The 27,970-nt window shown below is 35.4% G+C and overlaps 1 protein-coding gene across 1 annotated transcript; it reads right to left on the reverse strand.

Moving 5' to 3' along the window:
- Positions 1–350: 350 nt before the first annotated feature.
- LOC136820830 (acidic amino acid decarboxylase GADL1-like) lies at positions 351–27,961 on the reverse strand. Its single transcript, XM_067077068.1, has 15 exons — positions 27,729–27,961; positions 25,139–25,372; positions 19,332–19,422; positions 17,715–17,821; positions 16,491–16,536; positions 16,119–16,188; positions 15,089–15,171; positions 11,922–11,976; positions 11,100–11,216; positions 8,799–8,863; positions 8,116–8,194; positions 3,091–3,243; positions 2,496–2,545; positions 1,987–2,038; positions 351–695 (listed from the first exon to the last, which is right to left on the reverse strand). Exons 1-15 carry the CDS (start codon positions 27,937–27,939, stop codon positions 432–434), a joined length of 1,677 nt encoding a protein of 558 aa, XP_066933169.1. The 5' UTR covers positions 27,940–27,961; the 3' UTR covers positions 351–431.
- Between the last annotated feature and the right edge of the window lie 9 nt (positions 27,962–27,970).

Genomic DNA, 27,970 nt, shown 5'->3' on the forward strand with positions numbered 1-27,970 from the left:
CCAAATTTACACTATAGATTTGTGTACTGAAGCAATCAGAAACCCTGTCTCATGGCCCCTATTGAATTTTAGATAAGGATAAAAAAAGAGGTCGGATCCCACCGGTTCTGTGACACAGGGGTGTACTCTAAGGTTCCAAATAAACGGGGGGGGGGTTGGAAATTGTGCTTCTAAAAACCCCAAAATAAGGTAAATATAGACTAGAATCTATTTAGAGCAAAATACCCTTCTCTTTAACAGCTGAAAATATTCTTGAAAATTAATAAACGGGGGGGGGGGGGAGGGCTTCTAATAAGGTCCGGGGGTTGGAAATTTTTCGAAAAATTAACAAGCGGGGGGGGGGGAGCGTTTATTTGGAACCTAGGAGTAATCAATCCCTCAAAAAATATATATCTTGCATTCTCTCTGAAGAGATTTTTCAAAGAATATTCTTATAAGTCTTTCCCCAGCCTTTCAATCTCATCCAGGATAAAGTCCATGTCTGAGAAAGTTTGTCCTGGGTTCGAATTAATCATTCGAAAGAAATTGACATGTTCTTTTAACGGTTGATAAGCGACCATCATTGAACCCTTCTCTGTCATCTTCTTCTTGATTTCCGGAGCTACTTTTGTTAGTTCCTTCTCTCGTTCGGCTCCTTCCGGCATTCTTGCTATCCGTGGCGGTGTGTATCGGAAACAAACATTTGTACACTCAGGCTAGTGATTGAAATAACAAAAAGAATTAGCCAGTATTTCTTTCGCACTCTTTTTTTCTTTCCCCCCACGCCAATTTAACAAATTAAACTGAAATTTTGCAAGTGTAAATAAGAATCTTTGGTAAAAGTTTCGGCATCGTTAATGACGTCATCGCTGACTAATGGCGTCATCATCCTTTAAAATTAACAAATACAGGTAGGATTCTCGCAAACTTTTATGTTGTTTCGGCATCGTTAATGACGTCATCTGTAACTTTTTTTCACTTTCATATTTTTCTCAAATTTTGTGGGGCAACTCCATGTGATGTGTATTGAGGCCCCAGGATGATTTTTTTGCCAACTGCTGGTAAAGTCACATCTTTTGTCGATATTGAGATGAGGGGGGGGGGTTCGAGGAGTGACGATAAAAGTCTTTGTCTTTGAGAATATCAATGGAACGAGACAGTTGACATCAATCCTCCCTGGTTAACTCAAACCCAGACCCTTACATTTTAAGGATTGTTATTTATAGGCTTGGAATCTCATTTTCTGAAAAATTTGCTTTAACGACCCCTGATTTTTGTAATATAATTCAAGCTGATTGGTTCAAGGGCTATCCATCCTTTGCAATGGTTAGTTGCAAACGATAGCCCTTGAACCAATAAGCTTAAATTTAACTTTATGAGATAATGAAGAAAATTTGAGCCCTTAAGCCTTAGTTTCTTAAAAAACGTGTAGTGAGGTTTATCAAATAAACCGATTGCGCCTTTCCCATTACCCAGTTGGGTTCAACGGCTCTAAAATTGACCCGAAAATCCACGAAACCGAGGGCTCGGGCTCAGACCTCCAACTGCACTGTCGCGGTCTGGCGAAAAACCGTAATCTAAACCTTCCAGATGTTAAAAGTCAGAGCTTTAACGTGTCAGAAAAAAATTTATACATTAAGTGTCAGATAGTACTGTGGTTTAAGGCCGGTCTCTACTTGCGCGCGCTTCGATCGCACTTTTTCGACAAATGCTATTGGTCAAAAGAAAAATGAAGCAACTCCATTGGCGCGATCTGACGTAGCGGTTGAAAAAAGTTGAAATATGTTCAACTTTTTTTTCGAGCGCGCGCTACATTTTTATGATGTAATCTTTTTTCCAAGCAAAAAGGATTAAAGCCAAAAGGTGCAATCGCAGCGCGCGCAAGTGGAGACCGGCCTTTACTCTTAGTAAAAATGGCCAAAGTTTTGCTTCAACTCTCGTTGCTTAGAGAATATAAAGAAGTTCGATCTAGTATTTTATATAAGATAACGGTGACAACGCACTAACCTCTCTTAGCAGGCTGAAATTTTCTCGTTCTTTTATCTTCGAGGTCAAATACCTAAAAGAAGTTAATGGGATGAGCTGGAAAACGGTATCTTGATACAATGGAAGAAATCAAGAGATAAAATCCAAAGTAGGGAAATGAGGGGTATGCTAAAATGGTATGCTCGATTTTTGGAAAATTATTTGAGATAAAATTCCCTTTGTCCAAAATCTACCAAAAAAAGCTAGAAATGATTTGAAACGCAAAAGCATGCAATTACGCAATCACACAATGATGAATTAATTGTCATACTTAGAGATCCTATTACACAACGTAGAGGGTACAGTAAAGAAAATATATACAGTTGACTTGCGACAATTCAAAAAAAATCTTATTTGCTCGAATTACAGAGAGATTTGAATTAAAAAGAGCATTTCAAGAAAATTTCTCTTTAAAGAGGACTTGGACTTGGACTGGAAACAAGTTCGAATTATAGAAAGATTCGAATAACAGAAGTTCGAATTAACCATACCGTGAATTTTCGAAGCATTTGTTAATATCATTTTCCACACCTTTTAATCCCTGAGAGAAAAATTAAAAAATTTATAATACAGTTTACTCTCTCTAATTCGATATTCGAAAAAGAGAAAGATTCGAATTACAGAAAGTATTTCATGTGATTTTCCACCTGAGGGGGACTAATATTTTAATTCGAATTACAGAGAGAATCGAATGATAGAAGCTCGAATTAGAGAAAGCTGACTGTAAAATTGAGTCGTCAAAAACTCGAACGCATGGAAAACACAAATTTATTTGCGTTAAAGAAATTTCGAGCTATGGAGTAAGGTACATAAGGCATTGTTAATCGAAGGGACCATAAATTATTCGATTTAAGGAGACATTTGAGTTAAAGAGGTTCCAGTTAAAGAGAATCTACTGTGTGAGGCACGAATATTCAACCTTCCCAATCAAGAATAGGTGAAGCCTTAAAATCTTTCCCGTGTAATAATTGGATAACAGTTTGAATCTAAAATTTTCTAGTTTTCGCGTATGACATTTTTCAAATTGTGTCGGTAAATGCTAACAGCTCCTGACGCTCTAGAGGTTGATAGATATATTATACGAACCTTAGCCTTGAAATACATCCACAGTTTCAAAATATCATTTCTTCGTCCACACACAAAGGTTTTATCACCAGAGTCCCAACTGACATCATAACTTTGTTTATCTTTTTGGAAGAGGTAAGATGCATTTGCAGAATTACATTGTTGAAGTAGACCCTACACAAGAGAAAGCATCATTCATGTGAACCGCAACACGGAAAGAAATTTTTCTACCCGATGTTTTTTTTCTTTATAAGCATTGCACCTATAAGCATATCTAGGGCTCAGATATGGAAAAAATTTAAGCACCTACATTTATGACTTTCTAAGATTGAAGAGTTTCTTATACAAAAATGAAGATCATAGCGTTTTTCTACAATAAGTTTATTTTTTTCTTCTTCATTTTTCATCTTTGTTTTTCCATTTTTTCTTTTTTTTTCTTTTTTGATAATTAGTGTAAGCCAATGGTGCAAGATTTTGAAGGGATTGTGCACTTTTTGCAAAAAGCATGAAATTTTGCACAGACCTACTTTAGACCTAAATAAACGATTTCAGTCCAGGAGCCCAAAAAAATTTTGCCTTTTTTCCCCCTTTTCAGCCGATTTTCTGCTGACATCAGCTAAAAAATTTTGGCCTAGAGGTCATCTCTGAAAATATGGTCATATTATATATCGTTGGATCGGAAATTGTATGTAGATTCCAAAAAAGGATTATCTCATACCGTAAAAATCAAGCCAATAAAAGTTATTCATTCCCAAAGTGAGTGATGACGTCATCAATTTTTTTTCCTAGCAGCTAAGTCTGTAAAAATGGTCATATCATATACCGTTGGATCGGAAATTTTATGTAGATTCCAAAAAAAGGATTATCTCATACCTTGAAAATTTAGAGAAAAGAAATATTAATGCTCGATGTGAGCAAGGTATTTCCGACAAAGAATTGAATTTTTGGTGTTAATGGGGGGGGGGGGTGCAAATGTTGAGGGATGATTGTAATATCTTTATTGTACTTCATTATCTTCCTTTATAGGTTATTTCACAAATGATTTTAGGTTGCTCTTCTGGCTCTGACTAAGTCTTTAGCTATGTTATTGGATTGCGATTACCATTTGAACTTATCTTTGGAGCAAGAGCAGAACATAAGTACATTTTTACATTCTATTTTTCTTTCTTTTAGGAGCTAGATAAAGAAAAATGTAGATACAGAAATAAACAATAACAATGTCAAAGAGAAGAAGTGTAATAATTGCTGATCCTGGTGGATCAAGCCCAAAGAGTTCCAAACGCGATGAAAGTGATGGTAAAGAGGACTGGAGCAGTTGCTTTATTTGTCAAACTGACACAGATGAAAAACTTCAGTCATCATCAAAAGCTTTGACAGCTGATAAAGAACAAGCATACAAAGAACTAGCAAAGTTTGATTCAATAGACATGTTACCAACGCCTCTAGACATAGACAAATTGAAAGAAGTAGTTGCATTGGGTGATTCACTAATCAGAAATGAAGCTAATTTTCATTTTCATTTTTTCTTATTCCAACGATAAGCTTAAAACAAGGCGATTCAGAAATACCAGAAATCTGACAAGACAGACAGAGGTACTAATTAACTAAATGAAGTACCTAATTTTAAATTTTCTAACCTATTTTGACCGTTGTTTTTTAGCTTTTCGAGTTTATTAGGGTTAATTTTATTTTTTCTGCACGAATTTGTCAAGTTTTTATAATGTTTTTTATCTTTAGTAACACGGCAAAAGTCTCAATCTCTCAATCTCAACAACCATCTCAAATTGCCACGTGTTTCTTTTGCAATGAACCGTCAAACACAGAAAAAGGGGCGTTGCATCTGGCTCAATCATATAGACTTGACCATCGTGTTCGAACCAGTGCAAAGCTACTCGAAGATTCCATTCTCTACGCAAAGCTTCAAAATGGTGATATGATTGCTCAGGATGCCATGTACCATCGAAACTGATCTGTATAGAAAGAGAACAAATAAACAACTTGGTGGTTGTTATTCAGAACTTCATCTATCGCATTCGCTGAAGTTGTAACTTTCATAGAAGAAACTCATCTGACTGATGATGAAATACCCACATTCAAGTTGTCTGATATGGTAAAGCTTTATACTACACAGCTTGCCAAGCTTGGTGTAACTGTTGAAACAAGAGAGCACAGCACTCGCTTCAAGGAAAGGCTTCTTGCTCAATTTGAAGACTTGACAGCTTATAATAGCAGGAGTCATTATAGCGAAGATCAAAAATGGCTTAGACAATCCTAGCAAATCATCATGGGCTGTTTATCATTCAGTAAATCAAGAGCCACCTACATGCAAAGATACGTCCGCTATACTTCTACGAGACGACTCCAAGTCACCAGCTACAATCAAGCATTTGCTGAACATTTTAATGAAGTCAATCAATTTCTTAAACCCTAGACAAGCAGCAGTGATTGGTCTTGACCAGCCTTTGTACGCGATCGCAAAGAAAATCCAGTGGCAGCATCCTTCACTATATGGTGAAAAGAAACTGGTATTGATGCTTGGGGCATTACACATCGAGACGGTCATGATGGGATGTATAGGTGATTTTCTAGAGAATAGTGGCTGAACAGAAGCTCTTTCAAGTAGTGGAGTGACATCAGCAGGAAATGAAGCAATGTTATCAGGTCATGATGTCGCTAAAACAAAGTATTGTCATTACAAGACCGAAAGAAGATTGTTGTTCGTGGATACAGATGTTGCAGTCTCCGTGTTCGCCCGCTTGAAAGAGCAGTTGGAAGAGTTATGGGTCGATTTTGGAACGGGGAAGCATCGGCAATTTATTCCAGCTCACAAAATATTCTCTAAAATTGGTCAGTCGAGCACTTCTATTTTTCCATGCCTTTACAGGCTGCGATCAAGTATCTTTTTTCTCACGTGTTTCAAAGGATTCAGCATGGAAAGTTTGGGAGTCGTTCGAAGAAATTACTTCTGTTTCCGAAAAGCTGAGTAACCGACCATCACTATCCGACGTAGAGGAGTCACTGCCTATTATCGAGCGCTTCACAGTACTACTTTACAACAAAACATCAAACTGTCTCACAACAAATGAATGCAGTAAAGATCTCTTCTGCAAAGGACGCTCGATCGATTCTATCCCGCCGACAAGTGCATCTTTGTTAAAACAAGTTATGCGTGCGTGCTTTATGCCTTGCTATGCATGGTATGAATCAATAAATCCTTATCAAATGCTTCCATCTCCGGAAGATTGGGGATGGAACGTGCGAAATGGAAGTTACATCCCGAATTGGACAGATCTTCCTGTTTTAAGACAATTGATTAAATGTTCGTGTGATCTAGAGAAAGGATTAAGGGACGTTGTAAATGTGTATCCTCTGGATTCTTGTGTACTGAACTTTGCAGGTGTAAAGGTGAATGCGAGCGAGATTGACTGCAATTATAAGATGTGTTTCAGTTTAGGTATTTGAGGTTTGTTTACATTGTTTTAGGAAAAAAGATATACCCTTCTAGGTTGTTCGTTTTATCGTTTGTTGGTTCTCATAGGGAAAGTATATTTGTCGGTTTAGTCACCCCTTCAATCTTTCAGTGGTCTTGAATCGACTCAGTCGTTGGTCTACCAATGAAAATAAATTTGTTCTTAAAATGTGCATATAAAAGCTTTTATGACTATGTATTAAAGGTGTTTCGAAAGCAGCCGGCGAGGCAACCTTTTTTTCCGATGTGTTCTGAGAGCGTATTTCAGCTAGAAATTGTGATCTGTTCTAATAAGTTCTCGAAAATTAATCGTTCTGACGAGACAGGGGCATAATCAAGGCCATCTGTTCTTGTTGTCTAGGTAACCCAGAACACATATTTTAAAGAGCCAGGGGTATATAATCGAGAGAAAATAGATAATCTTGTTGCCTAGTAACCCTAGAAATTTTCAGAACACATCTTTCGTGGAGAAAAAGAAAGATCTTACAAGTAAATCTTGGCAAAATATTTTACCTAGATTTTAGAACACATCAAGCCATAAAAGTAGTAATAAGTTTAGGGAGACAAATGTTGCGATAAAGGTTTCCTAGAAATCAGAACAGATCATCTGTATAAAAAAATTGAAGGTCGTAACATGTGGTCTCCTAGAAGATAAGAACACATATTTCCAAAAATTCTCTCCGCCGGCTGCTTCTGGTGTTTATCTTAGTTTTTACTTTGTTTATATATCTACTCTAGATTTTAAAAACGAAATTTTTAATTACAATGAAGTGAATACAGTCGCTCTCGAAATTTTTAATATATTTTTCTAACGTTATATAGATCAAAAGATGAATCACGATCGACCACGATCGTCCGTTATTTAGACATAGAAGTGTATAAAAGATCGATAATTTGCCCGTTAGCATTTTGTATAAGAATTACTGTATGTAACAATGTTTCATATTCTTCAAGAAGCTTAAAGTGGGAGTTACAAGTCTTAAGGCCAATTACTAACAGAAATACTGTGAGCATTAATATTTTTTTTTCTCTAAATTTTCAAGGTATGAGATAATCCTTTTTTGGAATCTACATAAAATTCCGATCCAACGGTGTATGATATGACCATATTTACAGACTTGGCTGCTAGGCAGAAAAATTGATGACGTCATCACTCACTTTATCTTTTTTAACGAGCACAAAACCACTACTCTCGGGTACCTAATAGCCGGGGGGGTTGGAATAAGCAGAGGGGTTGGAAAAAATCTCAAAATTTAATAAGCGGGGGGGGGGGGTTGGAATAAAAATGTCCTGGGTGGAAAATATTTGAAAAGGAGGCTAATACAGCAGAATTAAGACAATAAAGGGAAATTTCAAAAACATTTTCCAAAAATTAATAAGCTGGGGGGGGATGGAATAAGAATGTCCTGGGTGGAAAGTTTTCGAAAAATTAATTAGCGGGGGGAAGGCTATTAGGTACCCGAGAGTAACTAATTCAAATTTTATCGAAAGTTATTGAGGTTTAAAAAAACCCTGCCAGCTAATTTGAAATAGACTTTAAATATATACACTCGACTTCATTTTTGGACAAAGAGTACCTTTTCTTTGACCACAAGGAATGAACATTGTTGAAGAAGCCCCATCATTTTATGGGGATCCCATGTCAACGAGTCGATTCTAAAGAGAAAAAGAAACATTGAACGTTTTTTATATAAGAACAATTTTATAAGAACAATTTTATAAGAACAATTTCATAAGAATAATTTTATAAGAACAACTTTATAAGAAAAATTTTATAAGAACAATTTTATAAGAAGAATTTTATAAGAACAATTTTATAAGAACAATTTTATAAGAACAATTTTATAAGAACAATTTTATAAGAACAATTTTATAAGAACAATTTTATAAGAACAATTTTATAAGAACAATTTTTATAAGAACAATTTATAAGAACAATTTTATAAGAAAATTTTATCAATTTTATAGAACAATTTTATAAGAACAATTTTATAAGAACAATTTTATAAGAACAATTTTATAAGAACAATTTTATAAGAACAATTTTATAAGAACAATTTCATAAGAACAATTTTATAAGAACAATTTTATAAGAACAATTTTATGAGAACAAGAGGCTGAAAACGTCATATTTGAAATCGTCAATCTTCTAAAGTGAAGTAGTCTACTTCGCGGCACCATAGGAAAACTATCAAAAGACAAAGTTCTGAGGAAAATAGACTGAAGTCTAAACAAAAAGGAGAAAATCTTGAGTAGTTACCTGTGACAGCCGTCCATGAACTTTTTGTATTTTTCAGATAACAATACGGGACCTCCCCAAGCACCCTGAGTAAAGAGAAAAGAAGCAAACTATGTACAGTGTGTCACAAAAAAAAAGCGGACAAATTTTTATATAAAATAAAATTCTTAACTCATCATCTAAACTGGGCTTAGAATAATTGAAATAAGATTAAAATTCTCTGTCCAAACAATAGATATTCAATTCCAAAGGTGATTGTTTAGGTTTTGAAGATTGAAATTTTATATATACAAGTCATGCTTTGTGTTTGTGCCAAAACCAACAACACTGAAGATTGCCATCCTGTGGCATGAAACTTTGAGTATGAAATTAACTTAAGTCTTTGAGTTTGAAATTTAGATCGTTTTCTTTACTCAAACTAGTATATCTACAAGTTATAAAATTTCGCATAAATCATGAGGATTTTACTTTATATAAAAGTTATATTCGCTGTAACACTGAATATTGCCATCCTGTGTGGCATGAAACTTTGAGTTTGAAATTAACTTAAATCGTTTTCTTTACTCAAACTAGTATCTACAAGTTATAAAATTTCGCATAAATCATGAGGATTTTACTTTATATAAAAGTTATATTCGCTGTAACACTGAATATTGCCATCCTGTGTGGCATGAAACTTTGAGTTTGAAATTAACTTAAATCGTTTTCTTTACTCAAACTAGTATATCTACAAGTTATAAAATTTCGCATAAATCATGAGGATTTTACTTTATATAAAAGTTATATTCGCTTTTGAGACACACTATACATACTTATCATTAACATGAAAAAATAATATAAGTAATCTGATTGGCTTAAAACGCGTACATGAATGCTGTATTTCATATTGTACCGTACAAATACAAGACTACGTTCAATAAAGTCTGGTACTAGTAAGCGAGAGATCGTATTTAGAACTTTCTTGCTGTATCTTTTACCGAAATTTATCTGATTTATTTCCAGAAGTGTTTTCGTTTTCCTCTAAAATCACAAAAAAGTTGCAATTAATAAGAGTGTTTTGATCTTTTAATGAGCGTTCGAATCATTTTCGAATGTTTTGATATATGTTGATTTCACCAAAATACATGAAGTGAAAAAAACTAAACACAGAGAAAAACAAAAGACAAATGGATAGAGAAAGTTTGTTGATATTTTTCATGTTGATAATAAACCAGTTATCACACTTTGACTCGTACAACAATATGGGATATATTTTTTTCTCATTCAGAGTTTTAAATATGACGAAAAATCTGAACTCGAAAAATATATCCCATATTGTACTCTGTACACGACTCATATGAGCGTAACATACACTTTAAAAAAAGTGATCACGTTTTATTTAAATGTTTTGATCACTGAGCTTTATATAAACCCTGGAAGCAAGTTTCTCAATCCCGGGCAAACAAAAGTCGTCCATTCATGGCGTTCTAAAGGCCGGTCTACACTTTCGCGCGAAATGAGTTTTTTAACCTTTTTGTAAAGTTATTAGCTGATTGAAAAATGAAGCAATTTTATCGGACAAATCTGACGTAACGGTTTAAAAAAGTTGAACTTCTTTCAACTTTTTATTTTCTCGTTCCAAATTTTTTAATGACGTAATCTTTTCTGCAGGCAAAACGATTGACAAAAAGTTTTCGCTCACTTTTGCGCGACATGAGCGAAAACTTTTTGACGTTTTTGTAAGGTCATTGGTTAGTTGAAAAATGAAGCAATTCCATTGGTCGAAATTGACGTAACGGATGAAAAAAGTAGAACTTCCTTCAACTTCTTTTTGTTCGCGCGAAACCTTTTTATGACGTAATCTTTTCTTCAGGCAAAGAAGGTTAAGAAAAAAACTGTCGCCCTTTTCACGCGAAAGTGGAGACCGGCCTTTAGATCTTAATTAAAACAGCACTGTAATGACTTCAAGTGACGTCATTCTCCCCCCCCCCCGGATCATTAGCGAGATTATGTATCGGAGATATTCTACGGCTACGGTTGAGGGGCTGCCCATTCGGGTCGTCACCAAAGGTGACATGTCATTGTCTACTTTGCTCTGTACGGGAAAAACACCAAAACACCGTATAAGCAAAGTCGACATAATGCCGTACGTCAAATATCGAACTTGCTCTCACCCGCCTTACTCACTATTTCCCTCGCTGCTTTAGCCGTAGCCGTAGAGAATTCCAGATACATAATCTCGCTATTGGTAGATTATGTGTAAAAGGTCACAGGTTATTACGGAACGGTGTCAAGAAAAAAGCCGTGTTAGTCTTGGAAGTTGCAATCAAAATAGTTTCTCACATCGACATGTAACCATATGTTATATTTGTCGGTGACATCTGCGATTTGATTGATCGGGTCGTACGCTCCTCCAACGGTTGTCCCCGCTGTCGCCACCACCATCATTGGTTGTTCACCCTGTCGCAAAAATAATGAAATTCTTTTTGGATAATTATATTGTTGTCGAAAGTGAAAGAGAACGCCATATTGGTCGTAATTATTTTATATTTGATTAGCTAACATTTTTATTTTCTCGCTAGTTCCAGACCTTTTTTGTAGATATCGTGTGACCACGTTTTTAGCTCACTCTTTTTCTTTCTTGAACTAGGGAGACATGTTCAGACGTGTTTAAAACTTTCTAATTTCTTGTGTCTTATTTCTTTGTCCTAATACCATTTATGTCTGAGAAAGATAAAATGGTGTAAAAACCTCACCTTTTACAGTTACTTTTTCTTATAAATAATTTTCTATTTTTTCTTTATTTTTGGTACGCGCCTTAGCGCTCGCTTCGCTTATTGGTTAATTTTTCACTTATAACGGCCTCGTGTTTAGAAGGTCGCTCTTTTACTTCAGTAGTTTAAAAAATTCAAAAACTGCATATGCTGGCAAATATTAAACCGTTTGAAAATACAGTGTCTTTTCTCTTTTCGTAAATTCTAATTCCATCAACGTTTTATATTGCTTTGGAGTTCAACTATCAATGTTAATGAAAAAACTTACTTGAAACTAAGAATAAGAATTATTTTTCTCAGCACTTTGATCTGAGGAAAAATCCCTTAGAGAATCAATGAAGGTTAGGCTACAATAATATGAGATCGAAATATTTGAAACTAAAGCTAATACCTTTGCAATAGATTGCTGAATCTTTTCATCCAGATCTTCTGCTATCATTTTGCCTCTGCAAAAACAAATTTGAAAGACATGAAGTACACACAAAATATTTGTTAGACAATGTTCGAGATTTCTGGCTATATGGAAATCAGAGAAATCAACTACAATCAATTGATAAATTTGAATGATTTGAAACTAGACACTGACCTTGATAAACCCTGGACCAGGCTATATCCACCGTCTTTGATCGGAGTTTTTTTTAAGTAATACCCGTAAAGAAGTCAGTACAGTGTTAAAGATTAACGTCTACGGCGCTACATCATCAAAAGTATTCGATGAAAAGTAGTCCTAGTACTCTCAATGCGGGGATACCTCTTTCAAAAAAACTCCGTTCAAAATATTTTTGTTTGACCGAGATTGAGAATCTGCCTTCTGGGTCTATGTAAAGCTCATTGATCCCCAGGGTATTTTCCAAGCACTTCCCTTTCCACCGTTTTGGTCTGAAATTTGCAATTGCAAATTTCAATGCAGTGGTATAAAATGTCACCACAATGGTTCGGCGATGAAGAAAATGTTTGCACTCTAAATGTCCAAAATAGGTCTTTCTGTGCATTTTAATAGCCTTTTAATATTTTACTTGGCTCTGGTTTCATTGAACAACATCGATCACAAACAAAACTGCATTTTAATAGCCTAAAATTCAAACTTGATTTTGAAAAAAAAAAAAACAACCTTGCTAAATTGTTAGAATCGTTGCAATACATCGAGTTGATTTTCCCTCAAGTTTTTATACCGTCATTTCTCCATTTAAGAAAATTGAATTAGAACACTCAATTAGAAGTTGATTTTTTGCTACCGAATAACGGGGTAAGAAGTGCTTGGAAACTACTCTGCCTAGATCCTAAAAAACCAGGCTTTAACAAGTGATACTTTGATGGACCTACCTGGATTATGCATTTAACACGTTTATAAGTTAGGTCACGTTTTTTTAGCTGAAATATACCCCAAAATTTTTTTCTCCAAAAATCGGGCTCCGTCACATTTGAGGGTTTATAATTATGAATCTTTATGCAAAAAATCGTAGAAAATGAAAGAGCCAATCAATCTAATACCTAAGTAATTGATAATGTGCTTATAAAAAAATATCGAATTTGGCCAGTTTTTCTATAAAAACATGCCAACAACCAAAATTTCCTGTCCAAACACTCGTGAGAAAAGAAAAACATCTATCTCATAAAAAAATTGAGTAATTTGACTAAGAACATTGATGTATGCTTATTAATAGTGATTCTTATAGATAAACATGCGTTTTTTGAGCAACCAAATTTTTTTTGCAAAAATCTGCTTAAGCCATCTTTTACCTATGATGGTACCCTACTTTTATGCAGAAAATTAGAAAAAATTAATGATCCAATTTTTCACAAGTCTAAAAAACCTGTTTTTTAGCCGTTTTTTGGCCCAAATTTGCCCAAAAACATTTTTTTTCGAAAATCGGGTTCTGTCACATTCAAGGGTTATTAGTTATGCATCTTTGTGTAAAAAAATCATAAAGAATGAAAGAGCCAATCTCGAGAAAAGCCCAATACCTAAGTAATTGATAATGTGCTTATAAAAAAATATCGAATTTGGCCAGTTTTTCTATAAAAAAAACGCCAACCAACCCAAATTTCTTCTGTCTAAACACATATATTCTTCAAAAGTAAGCCCTCTTGAGCAGATAAAAAACATCTATCTCATAAAAAATTGAGTAATTTGACTAAGAAAATTGATGATGCTTATTAATAGTGATTCTTATAGATAAACATGCGTTTTTTGAGCCAACAAAATTTTTTTGCAAAAATCTGCTTGAGCCATTTTATACCTATGATGGTACCCTACTTTCGTGCAAAAAATCAGAAAAAATTAATGATCAAATTTTTCACAAAGTCCAAAAAACCTGTTTTTTTAGCCGTTTTTTGGCCCAAATTTGCCCAAAAACATTTTTTTTTTCGAAAATCAGGTTCTGTCACATTCAAGGGTTTATAGTTATGCATCTTTGTGTAAAAAATCATAAAGAATGAAAGAGCCAATCTCGAGAAAAGCCAATACCTAAGTAATTGATAATGTGCTTATAAAAAATATCGAATTTGGCCATTTTTTCTATAAAAAAACGCCAAGCAACCCACATTTCCTGTCTAAACACACATATTCTTCAAAAGTAAGCCCTCTTGAGCAGAAAAAAACATCTATCTCATAAAAAAATTGAGTAATTTGACTAAGAACATTGATGTATGCTTATTAATAGTGATTCTTATAGATAAACATGCGTTTTTTGAGCCAACAAAATTTTTTTTTTTTGCAAAAATCTGCTTGAGCCATTTTATACCTATGATGGTACCCTACTTTCGTGCAAAAAATCAGAAAAAATTAATGATCAAATTTTTCACAAAGTCCAAAAAACCTGTTTTTTAGCCGTTTTTTGGCCCAAATTTGCCCAAAAACATTTTTTTTCGAAAATCGGGTTCTTTCACATTCAAGGGTTTATAGTTATGCATCTTTGTGTAAAAAATCATAAAGAATGAAAGAGCCAATCTCGAGAAAAGCCAATACCTAAGTAATTGATAATGTGCTTATAAAAAAATATCGAATTTGGCCAGTTTTTCTATAAAAAAACGCCAAGCAACCCACATTTCCTGTCTAAACACACATATTCTTCAAAAGTAAGCCCTCTTGAGCAGAAAAAAACATCTATCTCATAAAAAAATTGAGTAATTTGACTAAGAACATTGATGTATGCTTATTAATAGTGATTCTTATAGATAAACATGCGTTTTTTGAGCCAACAAAATTTTTTTGCAAAAATCTGCTTAAGCCATCTTATACCTATGATGGTACCCTACTTTCGTGCAAAAAATCAGAAAAAATTAATGATCCAATTTTTCACAAAGTCCAAAAAACCCGTTTTTTAGCCGTTTTTTGGCCCAAATTTGCCCCCAAAATTTTTTTTTCGAAAATCGGACTCCGTCACATTTTGGGCATTGCCATTTTGCATCATTGTGCAAAAAATCAGAAAAAACTAATGAGCCAATCTCGAGAAAAGCTGGTAACTAACGGACGGACGGACAGACGGACAAAGGTTAATTTATAGGACCTCCACCGGGGTAGGTCCAAAAAGAAGTGTGGAATGTGATTCGTCTTACGTGACGTCATTTGTTCTGATTTTGACAACATTTTTTGTACCGATGCCACACAGAGCTGCTCCTTTCGTGATCGAATAATGACTCTATAAAATAAATAATAGATAGGGTCCACAAAAGAATAAGAATTTACCAGTATGGAAATTTTGGAAAAGGAGGCTAATACATCGTAGTGTAGTGGTCAATGGCCACGGCTTCTGTGCGGGCGGTCGGTATCCGATTCTCTGCGTGTGCTGTGATGATTCGCTTGGCAAGTGAATGTACCTGGGCCAACCCATGCCATGTGAGGTGAATTGGGTAGACAGTTAGTAGGCTGTCAAAACTAGTCACGAGAGAGTCACGCCCATCTAGTCCTTCATGTCAGTGGAGGGAGGGCTCGTTGTGTAAACGCCTAACAAGTCCTCGGCTAGTCAGGTACCGAAGCGAGCGAGTCATCGTCTGTAAAGGTCTACTATATATAAATAGTTTTTAGTATGGCAAGGGAGAAACTTTGAATGGTTAACTTACTACCTCACTTTTGACAAAAGTCGAGAATAGAATTGCTTTTTAAAAAGTTAATTCGATAGCATGTTTTGTTATACATTATATGACTTCTTCGGATTTGAAATTCTCACCATTCTACGTAGGCTACTCGCATCCTTAGAATTGATTTAATATAGGGGATGCGTATCGTGTATAATGTTCCCATCCAAGAGTTATCCCAATTTTGAAATAACCTGTTTCTATTTTCTTAAGAAGCCTCAGAAATTCAATGATTGTACTAACCTCTAGCCATTCTAATTTTTGATTAAAACTAAGATCTCTCATATAAACCTTACTAATCACAAGCTAATCAAGTTTCTAAAACTCGAAAACACAAAGGCGCGTGGGTAATTCTCGGACGAGAATTTTATACACAATACGCAGCCCCTATATCAAAACATTTCAGAGGGAATGCGCGCTGCCTACATTCACTGTCAATCTTAGCAGAGTCAAAGCAGAAAATCAATCATTTAATAAAAGCTAAGCTTTGATGAATTGAGTTATTCTATACCTCCTCAGATGTATAAATGATCAATTTTTTCATCCCAAAGACACCATCTTCTTTGATATTTGGACAACATCTAAAAAACAAAAGAATTTCAGGTTTTTTTTAAACAGCGTACAATTTTCTTTTGGACCAACGAACTTTAACTACCCACGAGATTTTCTTTCGGACCCACGAACTTTAACTACCCACGAGATTTTTTTTCGGACCCACGAACTACTAACAAGATTTTTTATGGACCCACAAGACGCACGAAAGGAACAAAGGTAGAATCCATGAGGGCACGAGGGTAAGTTAATCACACAAATTATCACAATCTTTTCTTTTTAATCTTTTCAAATTGAACACACCTAGAAATTGAACATCATAAAGACTTACTTGAAACGTGCAAGATTAATCGCTGCAATATTGCATAGCGAACCTCCTAAAAAAACAATGGTAGTATTTCAACAGACTGTAAAATTCTAAACATCGAAATGCTTACCGGTAAATGATTGAAAAATCTGTATACTACCATACTTACCTATAACAATCCAAAAGTTCCCTTTAACAATCATATCGATCTGATCGGTTTAAACTCAAATTTATGATTTAATTGACCTAAATGAACCAATCAATGCTCAGGAAAAGCGTTTGATTGTTAAGGGAACTTTTGGATTGTTAAGGGAAATTTTGTATTGTTATAGGTAAGTACAGTATACTGTAAGGAGGGTGTTGAACCATCTAGAAACAATGTATAGTACCCGAGCCATAAAACAACGAGGATATATCTCGTAAGATAAAGGTCGGTTTTAACGTAAAAATGTTTTTTAGGATTTTTTTCGAATGGTCAAATTTTCCCACTTGCTGCATAATCGAAAAATTTCGAAAAAACCTAATTTTTTGGCAAATTTTCATGATTTTGATGACGTCACAGAAATAACTTTCAGTAGGAGAAAGCTTTTGACTTCATATTTTCACCAAAGGTGTGAATCGATGAAAGGAAGCGATAACTACAGATAAAAAAATTATTTACCTTTTTTGCTGATGTCAGCCAAAACGGTTTTGCAATATTTGCTGACGTGAAATTTTTTCCGCTTTAGTTTATCGATTTAAACCATTGGTGAAATTTCGAAGTCAAAAGCTTGGACCTCATGCGGTCATTGGGGAATGCTTTAGATACGCCAAGTGTTAAGATAACTGATCTCTAACTAATTGACTGGATCTAGTCTCCAGTAGAAAGGAGAAGGAACATGGTAGGGACGCAAATTTTTTTTCTGTAAGCGATCAAAGACCTTTAAAACTTATTTAACGCAAAATCTAGCTATCCAAGACCTGATTTAGCTACCTGATTTGCCGCGCGGAAGTATTTAGCAATCCAAGACCTGATTTAACGATTAAAGACCTGTAAGACTTAGAAATCGATAAATTTTTAGCTATCCAAGACCTTCAACTCAATTTGCGTCGAAAATTCTCTATACAAGACCTACCTGTTTTGCCGTGCGAAAGCATTTAGCAATCCAAGACCTGATTTAACGATCAAAGACCTAGATTTTGCGTTAAAAAAGTTTTGGGGGTCTTTGATCGCTTACGGGAAAAAAATTTGCGGTAGGGACATCATACCTGGAAAAAACATGCCGTCGCCATCTTTAAATCCAACTTTTTGATTGATCAATTCCCAAATAAATTTTTCCATAATTAAGAAAACAGGTGCAATTTCATAAGTGTACCTATTTAAAAGAGAAAATCATTTCTATCATCTCATTGGTAGATAAAAAAACAAACACGACAAAATAGTTGGTTTTATTTGTAAATCGTTGAATACACAACTGTGTTTTATAATGTTCACTTATATAAAGGTCCGTCGGGGTTTGATTCCTACTCGGTGCTGTGATTCACTTAGCAAGTGAATGTATCTTCACCCAGCCCAACCCATGCTATGTGAGGAGTTTGAAACTCAAGAGGTGACTGTGCTAGGTATCGATTCCTCAATACACCGTGGTAGAACACGTCCGAAATTCAGAAAAGACCTTAAACTTAAAACAGGTTAAATACAGAAAATGGGGTTATTTGTCAAGTTTCGACTACCTGGTGCTGATAAATGGCATTTTTAAGGCGAAAAATCGACGTTTCGTAGCTTTTTCCGATAACGTCAGCATTTTCCTAGGAGCATTTTCAGAAAAAAATCATTCCCACAGCTAGATAGCTCTGGGTTTGTAGCATCCAAAAATGGTATGATTTGTTAAGTTTCGGTGTCTAGATCACGAGATAATTGAATTTTAAGGTGGGTTAATATGCTGAAAAACTGCTGACTCAATAAAATATCGATAATTTTCAATATTTAAACCAAAATATCTCGAGATCTAGAGCCTGAAACTTAACAAACTATACCATTTTTACGGAGACTACAAACTTAGCCTTAAAAAATGCCATTTCTCGGCACCAGGTGGTCGAAATTGGAACCTTGATAAGTTCTATCGATTAACTAAAAATCAATTCACTGGAAAAATACAGGGGTCTAAGGGGTGCCCTACAAAGTGACACAATTCACTACCTCGACCGCTGGTCTATGGAAGAGTGCTGGCATTGTTCCCTAGTGGTTCACGCCGGATTAACGCACTTGATCTGAAAGACTGTTTGTTAGTGTCTCGCAAGCTGGCAGACAGTGTTATAAGCTACAGAGTAAGATGGTTCTAACGAGAAGTCTCATAGACCGCTCAATACAGAACCGGGCATCCTCTGTAAGGAGAAGCAAGCCATCAGATAAACCTACTGTGTAATTCCCAAGTAACGGTAGGTGAAACAATAATAATCCGCCATCTTTGCTTAAAGTAGATCACAGTGGAAACCTTGGTTTTCACTGTTGAAGTTTTTTTGACACTGCAAAGACTTCAAGGATCACGTCACTTTGTTCAAAATGGCGAATCATTTTGCTTCAGCCAGGGACGAAGTAGCTGTATCTAGTATTTTATGTAAGATATCTGTGCTTAGGATCTGTGAAAACATTGAAAGGATGTATATAGAAGCTTTTTGAGAGGGGGTAAACAAACAAGGCCACGGGTTGTTGTCCAAAGGTCCTTAAGCTGGGTGTCCACTGAAAAAAAAATAAGTTCGTCGCAAATACCTGTTGACAATTTAAAATAATTCCAGACATCTGTCTGGATTTATTTTTTGCGACAAACAAATTCGCAATTAACTTATTTTTACCAGTGGACACCCAGCTTTAGGTTTGTTACTAACATAGAGGTATTGGTTGCAGATGTTAACCATTCTCCGGCAACAGCCATTGTATCCACACCAGCCCATAATGGATTGAAGAATCGTGGATGTGCTTAAAAATAATATTATAAATATTATAATTATAAAATTATAATAAAGATAATAATAATAATAATAATAATAACGGATGTTTTAAGTGGCTGGCTCCGAAAAATTCTAGAGCTTAAAAGCTTCGCAAGCTCTACAATTCCTATCTGGAATAACCTACCCAGGGAATGCCGTGATGCTGAATCGATTGTGTCTTTCAAGAGTAGAGCAAGAAAACATTTCTTCACCTAATTCTCCAATTATTTAAAATCCAATTTTCCTGTTCCTTTTTGTTACTGTTCTTGTTCTGTTCTAAAATTAGACAGCTCAAGAATTGTTTCCACGAAGGGCCACTACGAACAGAACAAGAACAGTAACAAAAAGGAACAGGAAAATTGGATTTTAAATAATTGGAGAATTAGGTGAAGAAATGTTTTCTTGCTCTACTCTTGAAAGACACAATCGATTCAGCATCACGGCATTCCCTGGGTAGGTTATTCCAGATAGGAATTGTAGAGCTTGCGAAGGTTTTTGCTTCAAATCTGTTTCTGTTTTGCCGTACTGCTAAATTATTTTGAGCGGCTAATCTAGTGTAGTGGTCGTGAATGTTTCTAGCGAGATTTACACGCTCACAAATATATTCGGGAGCAAGATTGTTAATAGCTTTAAAAGTCATCAATGCAGAAGAATAGTCACAAAGCTGACGAAAATCTTTATTCATTGTGTGGACTTGATTTATCTGCCGAGAAAGAGAATCAAACTTTCGTAATACTGCAGCAGACACCTTGCTCCATGAATTAAGGCAGTAGTTGAGATGCGGAAATACAAGAGCGTTTATTAGTAGATTTTTAGTACTGTCATCAACTAGATGTGATATTCTTCTAATCTTGTTTAGACTAAGATAGACTTTGCTACGAACATTGCTAGCTTGTTTTTCCCAGGACATATTCTCATCGAATATGACACCAAGGTACTTCACGTCACTTTTACATTCAATTTCAGCGTCTTGAAAAACAACTGGTGGAAGAGTTTTGCATTCGTTAACCTTTTTGTTTCTTCCGAAAAAGATAACTTCAGTTTTATCAGTATTGACTGAAAGCTTGTTGTTGTAAAACCAGGCACTGAGATCCTGAAGCTGTTGTTCCAGTCCTGTTTTTAAAGAAATAGGGCTACAAGCACTTTGAACAATGATTGTGTCATCAGCATATAAATGGCAAAACGTTTTGGGTTGGTCAATACAGTCAAAGATGTCGTTGATGTATAAAAGGAAGAGTAAGGGCCCAAGGACAGAACCCTGTGGTACCCCATAAGCTTCTTCATTTGCCATTGAGGATTGAGTTCCATCTATTACAGAGCATTGTTTTCTGTTACTCAAATATGACTGGAACCAATCGAAAGGTGTATCTCTCATACCATAACAAAATACCTTTTTCAAGAGAATTTGGTGGTCGACAGTATCGAATGCCTTTTTAAGGTCGACAAGAACAGCCCCTACATATTTTCCATTTGCTAACTCGTCAAGAATGAAATCGGAAACGCAGATAACTGCAGTGTCCGTTGAGTGTCCGTATCGAAATCCTAATTGTGATGGATTCAGGATCTTATTGTTGTCAAGGAAAGTCGAAACTTGTTCATGAACTACTTTCTCAAAAACCTTCATAGTGATTGGGAGGATGGAGATCGGTCTGTAGTTATTGACACTGTCCACTTCACCTTTTTTGAACACAGGGGTTACCCTTTTTTGTTTCCAAGTTTCTGGGACAGCCCCTGTTCTAAGAGACAGATTGAAGATGTGAGAAAGGTAGAACGAGAGGATAGGAGAACCAAGCTTCAGTGATTTGACACAAATACCATCTAGTCCTGTAGATTTATCATTATCTAGCTCCTTAATCAATTTTTGTACAGTCGCCAGAGAGACATTACTGAAGATGAAGGAATTAGGGCAGACAGACGGACAGATGTGATCAGTACGACAGAAGTTAAAAGCAGCTGCTAACTTTGAGCCAACTGAGACAAAGAAGGAATTGAATTTTTCAGCAATTTCTTTACTGTCAGAAATTTCGACCCCTTTATCATCTGTGATGAATTGGGGTGAGTTGTTTGATTTCTTGTCATTTGGGACAAGATTATTTAGAGTTTTCCAAAGTTTCTTGGAATTTGACTTGTTTTCGATTATAGATCCTCCACCGATTATAGATCCTCCACCGAACGAAGACAAAAGAGGTCGATGTCGTCATTTCGATTGAATTTAAATTACTGTGGCCAATACGATGCTGCATAAGAAACCATGGAGGTATAAAGAAAAACAGGAGTTGAAGCTGTCGGTAACTGGTCGTTATAGTCTTTTGATTTTTTTACAAAATGTATAAAAAGATATTCTAAGGCTCGCCCTGTGAAATAAGACTTTTTAGTAGAACTTAAGTTTGCTCTATTAGTATTGAAGATTTCTAGCATTCTATTTTACAAGACTTAAAACTAGTTTATGTTTCATTTTGTTAAATCCGTTAAATTTTGTTTTGAAACTAGATATTTTCCAGAAAATATCTATGCCCCTTCTTAAAGGGGCATAACAGTACTTGCGAAATTTGTAAACAAACTGTATGCAGCGGACACAAAGTCAAAACAAATGTCACATGTCAAAATAAAAAGTCAAACCAAATATGGCTAAATTTGATTGTTCAATTGTTTTACAAGTTTGTTTTGGATTCGTGATTTTAATCGTTCTCTTTAATGACATGTGGTTCGCGCAATGTTTATATTTTACTACTTAAATGTCCCTTTAAAAACCACAACCGATTTCGGACTGGGAGAATTTTGGAGGAAAGTATCAAGCAATAGAGTTCCCTTCGAAGGAAACTTTGCTCTCAAAATCTTCGCATTTTATGAAGGAAGTTTACAGGGTTTTTTTAGTCCAAATATTTTTTTACACCGATGTCAGAAACAATTAATCTCGTCTCATCTAATTTCTAACAGTTGAATAAGCCAATGATACAAAAGCAGCTAATTACACGATATATCGCCGTGTCAATTCAAGACAGCCATAAATCCATTTTTTCCATTTTGAGATAATTGACTTTAAAGGTTGAGATGTGTTGGACTTAGGCTACACATTCCATGTCAATGCTTCATAGAAAATAAAATTTGCACTAAAATTTAGGACTTAAGGCTGTTTATGGTTGATATACAGTGGAACCTCTAATTAGCGGACACCATCGGGGAAAGGGGTTAGTGTCCGCTAATTAGAAGTGTCCGTCTTTTAGAAACTTTTGATCTCGGAGCTCCAATTTTTGAATTAGGCCATCACAGGGTGTCGAAAATACAAAATTTAGAACCCTAAAGTACTTATCTGCAGACACTAGGCCATAGAACAACAAGAGAAAGGTTATTAAAACGCAACAATTTAGAAAGACAAGAAAATCTAGAAATATAACACCAAAATTGAAAATACAATTCATTGAATGGGTCAAGGGAAAACTGGAAATTTGTAGAAATAATTTGAATAATAAGACCAATAAGTGCTTGAAATAAAAATATCTAAAAATTTTTTTCGATTTTGGACGTCTGTGACCCGTTTGATATTCAATGTCCGCTAATTGGAGAGCTAAAATAAGGGTTTTGGCCATTTTGTGCGAAAAAAATTGTCCGCTAATCAGAGGGTCCGCTAATTGAGTGTCCGCCTTTTAGAAACTTTTTTATGAGGATTTGACTAGGAAACGGCCGGGGAAAATGAAATTGTCCGCTAATCAGAGGTGTCTGCCTTTTAGAGTGTCCGTTAATTAGAGGTTTTACTGTATTATGGAACATTCTAAATTCTTTTTTTTTATTTGAATTGCAAAATACACCTCTTTCCCATTATAATTCTGTGGACTTAAGGCCGTTTTTGGAAAGCGCGCATGCTGAAATAAGGGGTTATGGTCTTATGTCAATTTTGGAAAAAATGTAGGGTGAGGGTGGTTATTATATATAACATACATCTCCTGTTTTTCTTTATACAGTAAAACCTCTAATTAACGGACACTCTAAAAGGCGGACACCTCTGATTAGCGGACAATTTCATTTTCCCCAGCCGTTTCCTAGTCAAATCCTCATAAAAAAGTTTCTAAAAGGCGGACACTCAATTAGCGGACCCTCTGATTAGCGGACAATTTTTTTCGCACGAAATGGCCAAAACCCTTATTTTAGCTCTCCAATTAGCGGACATTGAATATCAAACGGGTCACAGACGTCCAAAATCGAAAAAAATTTTTAGATATTTTTATTTCAAGCACTTATTGGTCTTATTATTCAAATTATTTCTACAAATTTCCAGTTTTCCCTTGACCCATTCAATGAATTGTATTTTCAATTTTGGTGTTATATTTCTAGATTTTCTTTTCTTTCTAAATTGTTGCGTTTTAATAACCTTTCTCTTGTTCTTCTATGGCCTAGTGTCTGCAGATAAGTACTTTAGGGGTCTAAATTTTGTATTTTCGACACCCTGTGATGGCCTAATTCAAAAATTGGAGCTCCGAGATCAAAAGTTTCTAAAAGACGGACACTTCTAATTAGCGGACACTAACCCCTTTCCCCGATGGTGTCCGCTAATTAGAGGTTCCACTGTACCTCCCTTAAGAAAAGGAGGTTCGCGATGACCCTTTATAAATTATTTTTATATCAACTGATTGGATCGTGGATGAACGATAACGATAACTTTGTCTTATCATTTTTTTCGTCCAAAGGCAAACAATCACCTTGTTGTTTATTTCAAAAGCAAAGCACAAATATCCAGAAATTCTCCTGGCAGAGTTTTATCATGCAGATTAGGTTATTGAATTGCGAGACTTAGAAACTAATTTCTTAGGGAATTATGCAACAAAAGATCGCTTTACGTTTAATGAAAACCATTAAAACTGGTGGAAATCAAGTGTCTGAAATATGGTCTTTAAAATGGTTGTTGTAATGGGCTTTTCCAGAAATAGTCCGTGCCCCCCTGTTGAGGATATCGGATATCCAGGGGGACAACGATTTTTGTTCAAAAGTGGATATCCAGGGGGTTGAATATCTACAAGGGAGCGGATATACAGGGGGTAAAGTGTCTTTTCAAGTAAAAAATACGATATCCAGGGGTAAGCATCTTTATAAGAGAGGATATCCAGGGGGTTGAGCATATTTTCTAGAGTGGATATCCAGGGGTCTTTACTAATAAAGTAGGATATCCAGGGGGTTCAATACTTCGAAATATCAATATCCTCAACAGTGGCGGTAAAATCTTTGTCTGGAAAAGCCCAATATATATCTAGAGGAATCCCGCAATGACATAATAAAAGGTGGAAGAGCGGTTTGACTGTTAAAATTGTAATACTGTATTTGTTGCTCTAAGTCCAACACCAGTTATATTTGGGGCACTCTGATAGCTGTTCCAATGGACTGTTCTGAAGCACTCCCATAGAACAATCCGTGTTTTACAACGGCTCTTGGTCAACTCAAATGTTAATTAGTGTATATCCCAAAAAAAGCCGACAAATTTTTATTTAAAGTATATACAATCCTCTTGATTTACGCAAAATTTTATGACTTGTATACTTAATATTTTCAATCTCCAAAATCTTTTCAATCGTCTTGGTAATTGAATATCTATTGATTGAACAGAATATTTTAATCGATAATCTTAACTCTAAGCCCAGTTTAGTTAATGAGTTTTGAGGGTTTTACTTTATATAAAGATCTGTATGCTTTTTCCGGGACACAGAACATAACCATACCTGTTTTGACAACATACTTCAAAATTTGGTCTGTATGTCTGAGAATGTCATTCAACGAGTCTCCATTTTCATTGATTTGAAAGTCAACCAATTTGATAAGTTCAGCCGGTGGAGTGAATTCTATAACTTTATTTTCACGGTTGTTGCATTCTTCGAGGTATTGAGACGCTTTTTGAGCAATTTTGTTAAGAAACTCATGGGTAACTTCACTTTTTGATGAATAAGGGAGCAAATCTACACAAAAAAAATATAAAAACAAACAGTTTGGTTTACTGGTCATGTAGTCTAGGTAATATTTGGCACTTCGGCGTGGATTTAATTTGGTGAATGTTAAATAATGCAAAATTTAGCGGCGATTTGATTTGAAAAATTTAGAATTAAAATACACATTTTTAAAGGTGCAATCTTGAAATTTTGCACATGCAATGTTTGATGTCTGATGACTTGCATGAGAAATTTTTTATATATGGCTAAAACAAGTGCCCTACCCCAGGCAAAGTTACAGGTGCCCCAAAAACACCTCTTCGGGAATGTTCCCACCCAAACTTTAGCCTGAAGTCTATTGTTATCCTTGAATTAATAAGTGTGTGGGATCCCAAAAGTACTATAAGACCTTGTTTACCAGCGAGGTGGGTGTAAGTGCCCAATATTGCCTGAACTAAAAGACTTGAGACTCAAAACTTTTCCCTGAGAGTTTAATGGGGGATTCAGTCCATCCGATGCTGTAGGTAGCAGAAGATGACAATCTAAGTTTTACTTGTGTTTAAGGATTTAGTCAACTTTGATTGGATTAGCTTACTTTAGACACAAAATTGGTAACCAAAAAGACTCCAAACAGTTCTAGAAAAATTAAGTAAACCTGTGTCACCAGCAAAGCGATTGAATATCATTTATGTAAAACAAAAGCAATGGATAGAAAATAAAATAAACTAATACCCTTAGTATTTAATATCATTTGTTTACATTTTGTTTGAAATTGCCTGCTCAGATCATCAGATGAGCTCAAATGAGCACATTGCATAGCAATTTATTGAGAGCTTATTTTTTGTCTTTATTGATTTAGCCAAATACAAAATTGTCTGCATGCTTTACTAGAAAGTACAACACAGTCATGCATATTGTAAGATAAAACTAAAAAATATGTAAATTGATCTACTATCAGGTTATCATGCTGTTATTTTTTGGAGTCATTATGTAAGTACATCCAATGCAACAGTTCTTTAGGAGACAACAGTCTTTTGAATAGCTAATCACCCCAGCAGAAATTCTTTTATGATAACGTCATCTTGTTGATTTGTCTTTCCCAACAAAGCAGGGACAAGATAATTTATCCTGGTCTGGCTGAGGGAAAGTCTAATGTCGACACCCCTCCTCTAATTATGACAACCTTTTTATCAGCTGAAATTTATAGAAAAGTTGAAACAGTTTTTCTTTGCTTAGTGGTCAGAGAGGAATAATCATTTTTCAATCAGTGATTCAAGTTTTCATATTATCTCTTTCTCTAAAAAAAGGGTGTCTGAATTAGAGGAGGGCCAGACGTCCGCGCTCGATAGGATCAATCATCGGAACGGCTCGATGACGGATCGATATGTGATCGATGGATTACTTAACGATCCGGATAGGAGATCGATGGAAGATTCAGCCATTAAAAAGTCTTGAGTATTGATCCTTGGTTGATCCATTATTGAGCTAGTATTTCAATCGAGTATATCGATTCGTCATCGATCGTTAATCGATTCATCATTGATCGTTAATCGATACACCTTTCCCGTAATTCGTAAAACTAATGCGCGCGCATTATTTTGATGCTCTCCACCGTTTGGTCTCTGGAGGTAAAAAAACCCGTTTTTGCCTGCGTTCCCTTAGGGAAAGTTGGTTTTTTGAGCTTTTCTTAAGTTCTGTCGAACAAAATCCCCTCAAATTTTAGTATGTTCAACCTATTCATGATATTATACCACCCTGAAAATATTTTGCCAAAAGAAGGTCGCTGTCAAAAGTTAGAGGCTCAAATCCCAATTGCCCTAACCCCTCGCAGGCAAAAACGCGTTTTTTACCTCCCAAACAATTTTATACACAACGGTGGAGCGCACATTTTCCCGGGCCATTTCTGAGAAATTTGAATTACGGGAAAGGTGTATCGATTTGTTATCGATCGTAAATTGAGTATGAGTCGATAGGGCCGATAAGATCGATAAAAGATCGATGATAGATCGATAAATAATCGATAACTAATCATAAGCTTAAAAAAATCTTGAGTATCGATCCTCTATCGATCTCTTATCTTATCCATCGATCACATATCGATCCGTCATCGAGCTGTTCCGATGATCGATCCTATCGAGCGCGGACGTCTGGGGAGGGGTGTCAACTTACGGTATTGCACAAGACAGAAGATTGATGACTGACTGAAATGTTGCCAGTTGCAGAAGGCTTTAGTTGGTATGGACGGAAAGTTTAAAATTTAACTCAAATTTCACAAAAATTCCGCTTTATAAAAGGCTTGTTATTTCGATGGAAATCTGTGTTAGAAATTGGAGCTGACAAAAGTAATAACTAAAATCAATCTAACAATGAAATATTTTTTACTTACCCACAAAAGAATAGTTTTGGGCTTCCATTGTACTTTCTTTTCGGTCAGCTAACGATACAATTGTGCTAGAAAAAAAGCTTCTTTGTACATTTGATAATGTTTGATTAGGGGAAATTTGCTGTTGTTGACGGTAGTACTGTTTTTTCAGGCATTGATTTCCAAATCTTTGTAGTCTTGATATAAGAATTTGACTTCTTAGCTTATAAAGCATAACAAGATCTCTTGAATACAAATTTCCTGAA

This window comes from Clytia hemisphaerica, unplaced genomic scaffold (assembly GCF_902728285.1).
Source record: "Clytia hemisphaerica strain Z4C2 unplaced genomic scaffold, Clytia hemisphaerica genome assembly, whole genome shotgun sequence".
NCBI lineage: Eukaryota > Metazoa > Cnidaria > Hydrozoa > Leptothecata > Clytiidae > Clytia > Clytia hemisphaerica.

Coding starts and splice junctions, on each gene's coding strand:
- LOC136820830 (XM_067077068.1), bottom strand. CDS start 27,939: ATGCTTTATAAGCTAAGAAGTCAAATTCTTATATCAAGACTACAAAGA. Junction 25,373..27,728: donor CCAAAACTATTCTTTTGTGG/GTAAGTAAAAAA, acceptor TTTTTTGTGTAG/ATTTGCTCCCTTATTCATCA. Junction 15,172..16,118: donor TCATTTATACATCTGAGGAG/GTATAGAATAAC, acceptor TTTATTTTATAG/AGTCATTATTCGATCACGAA.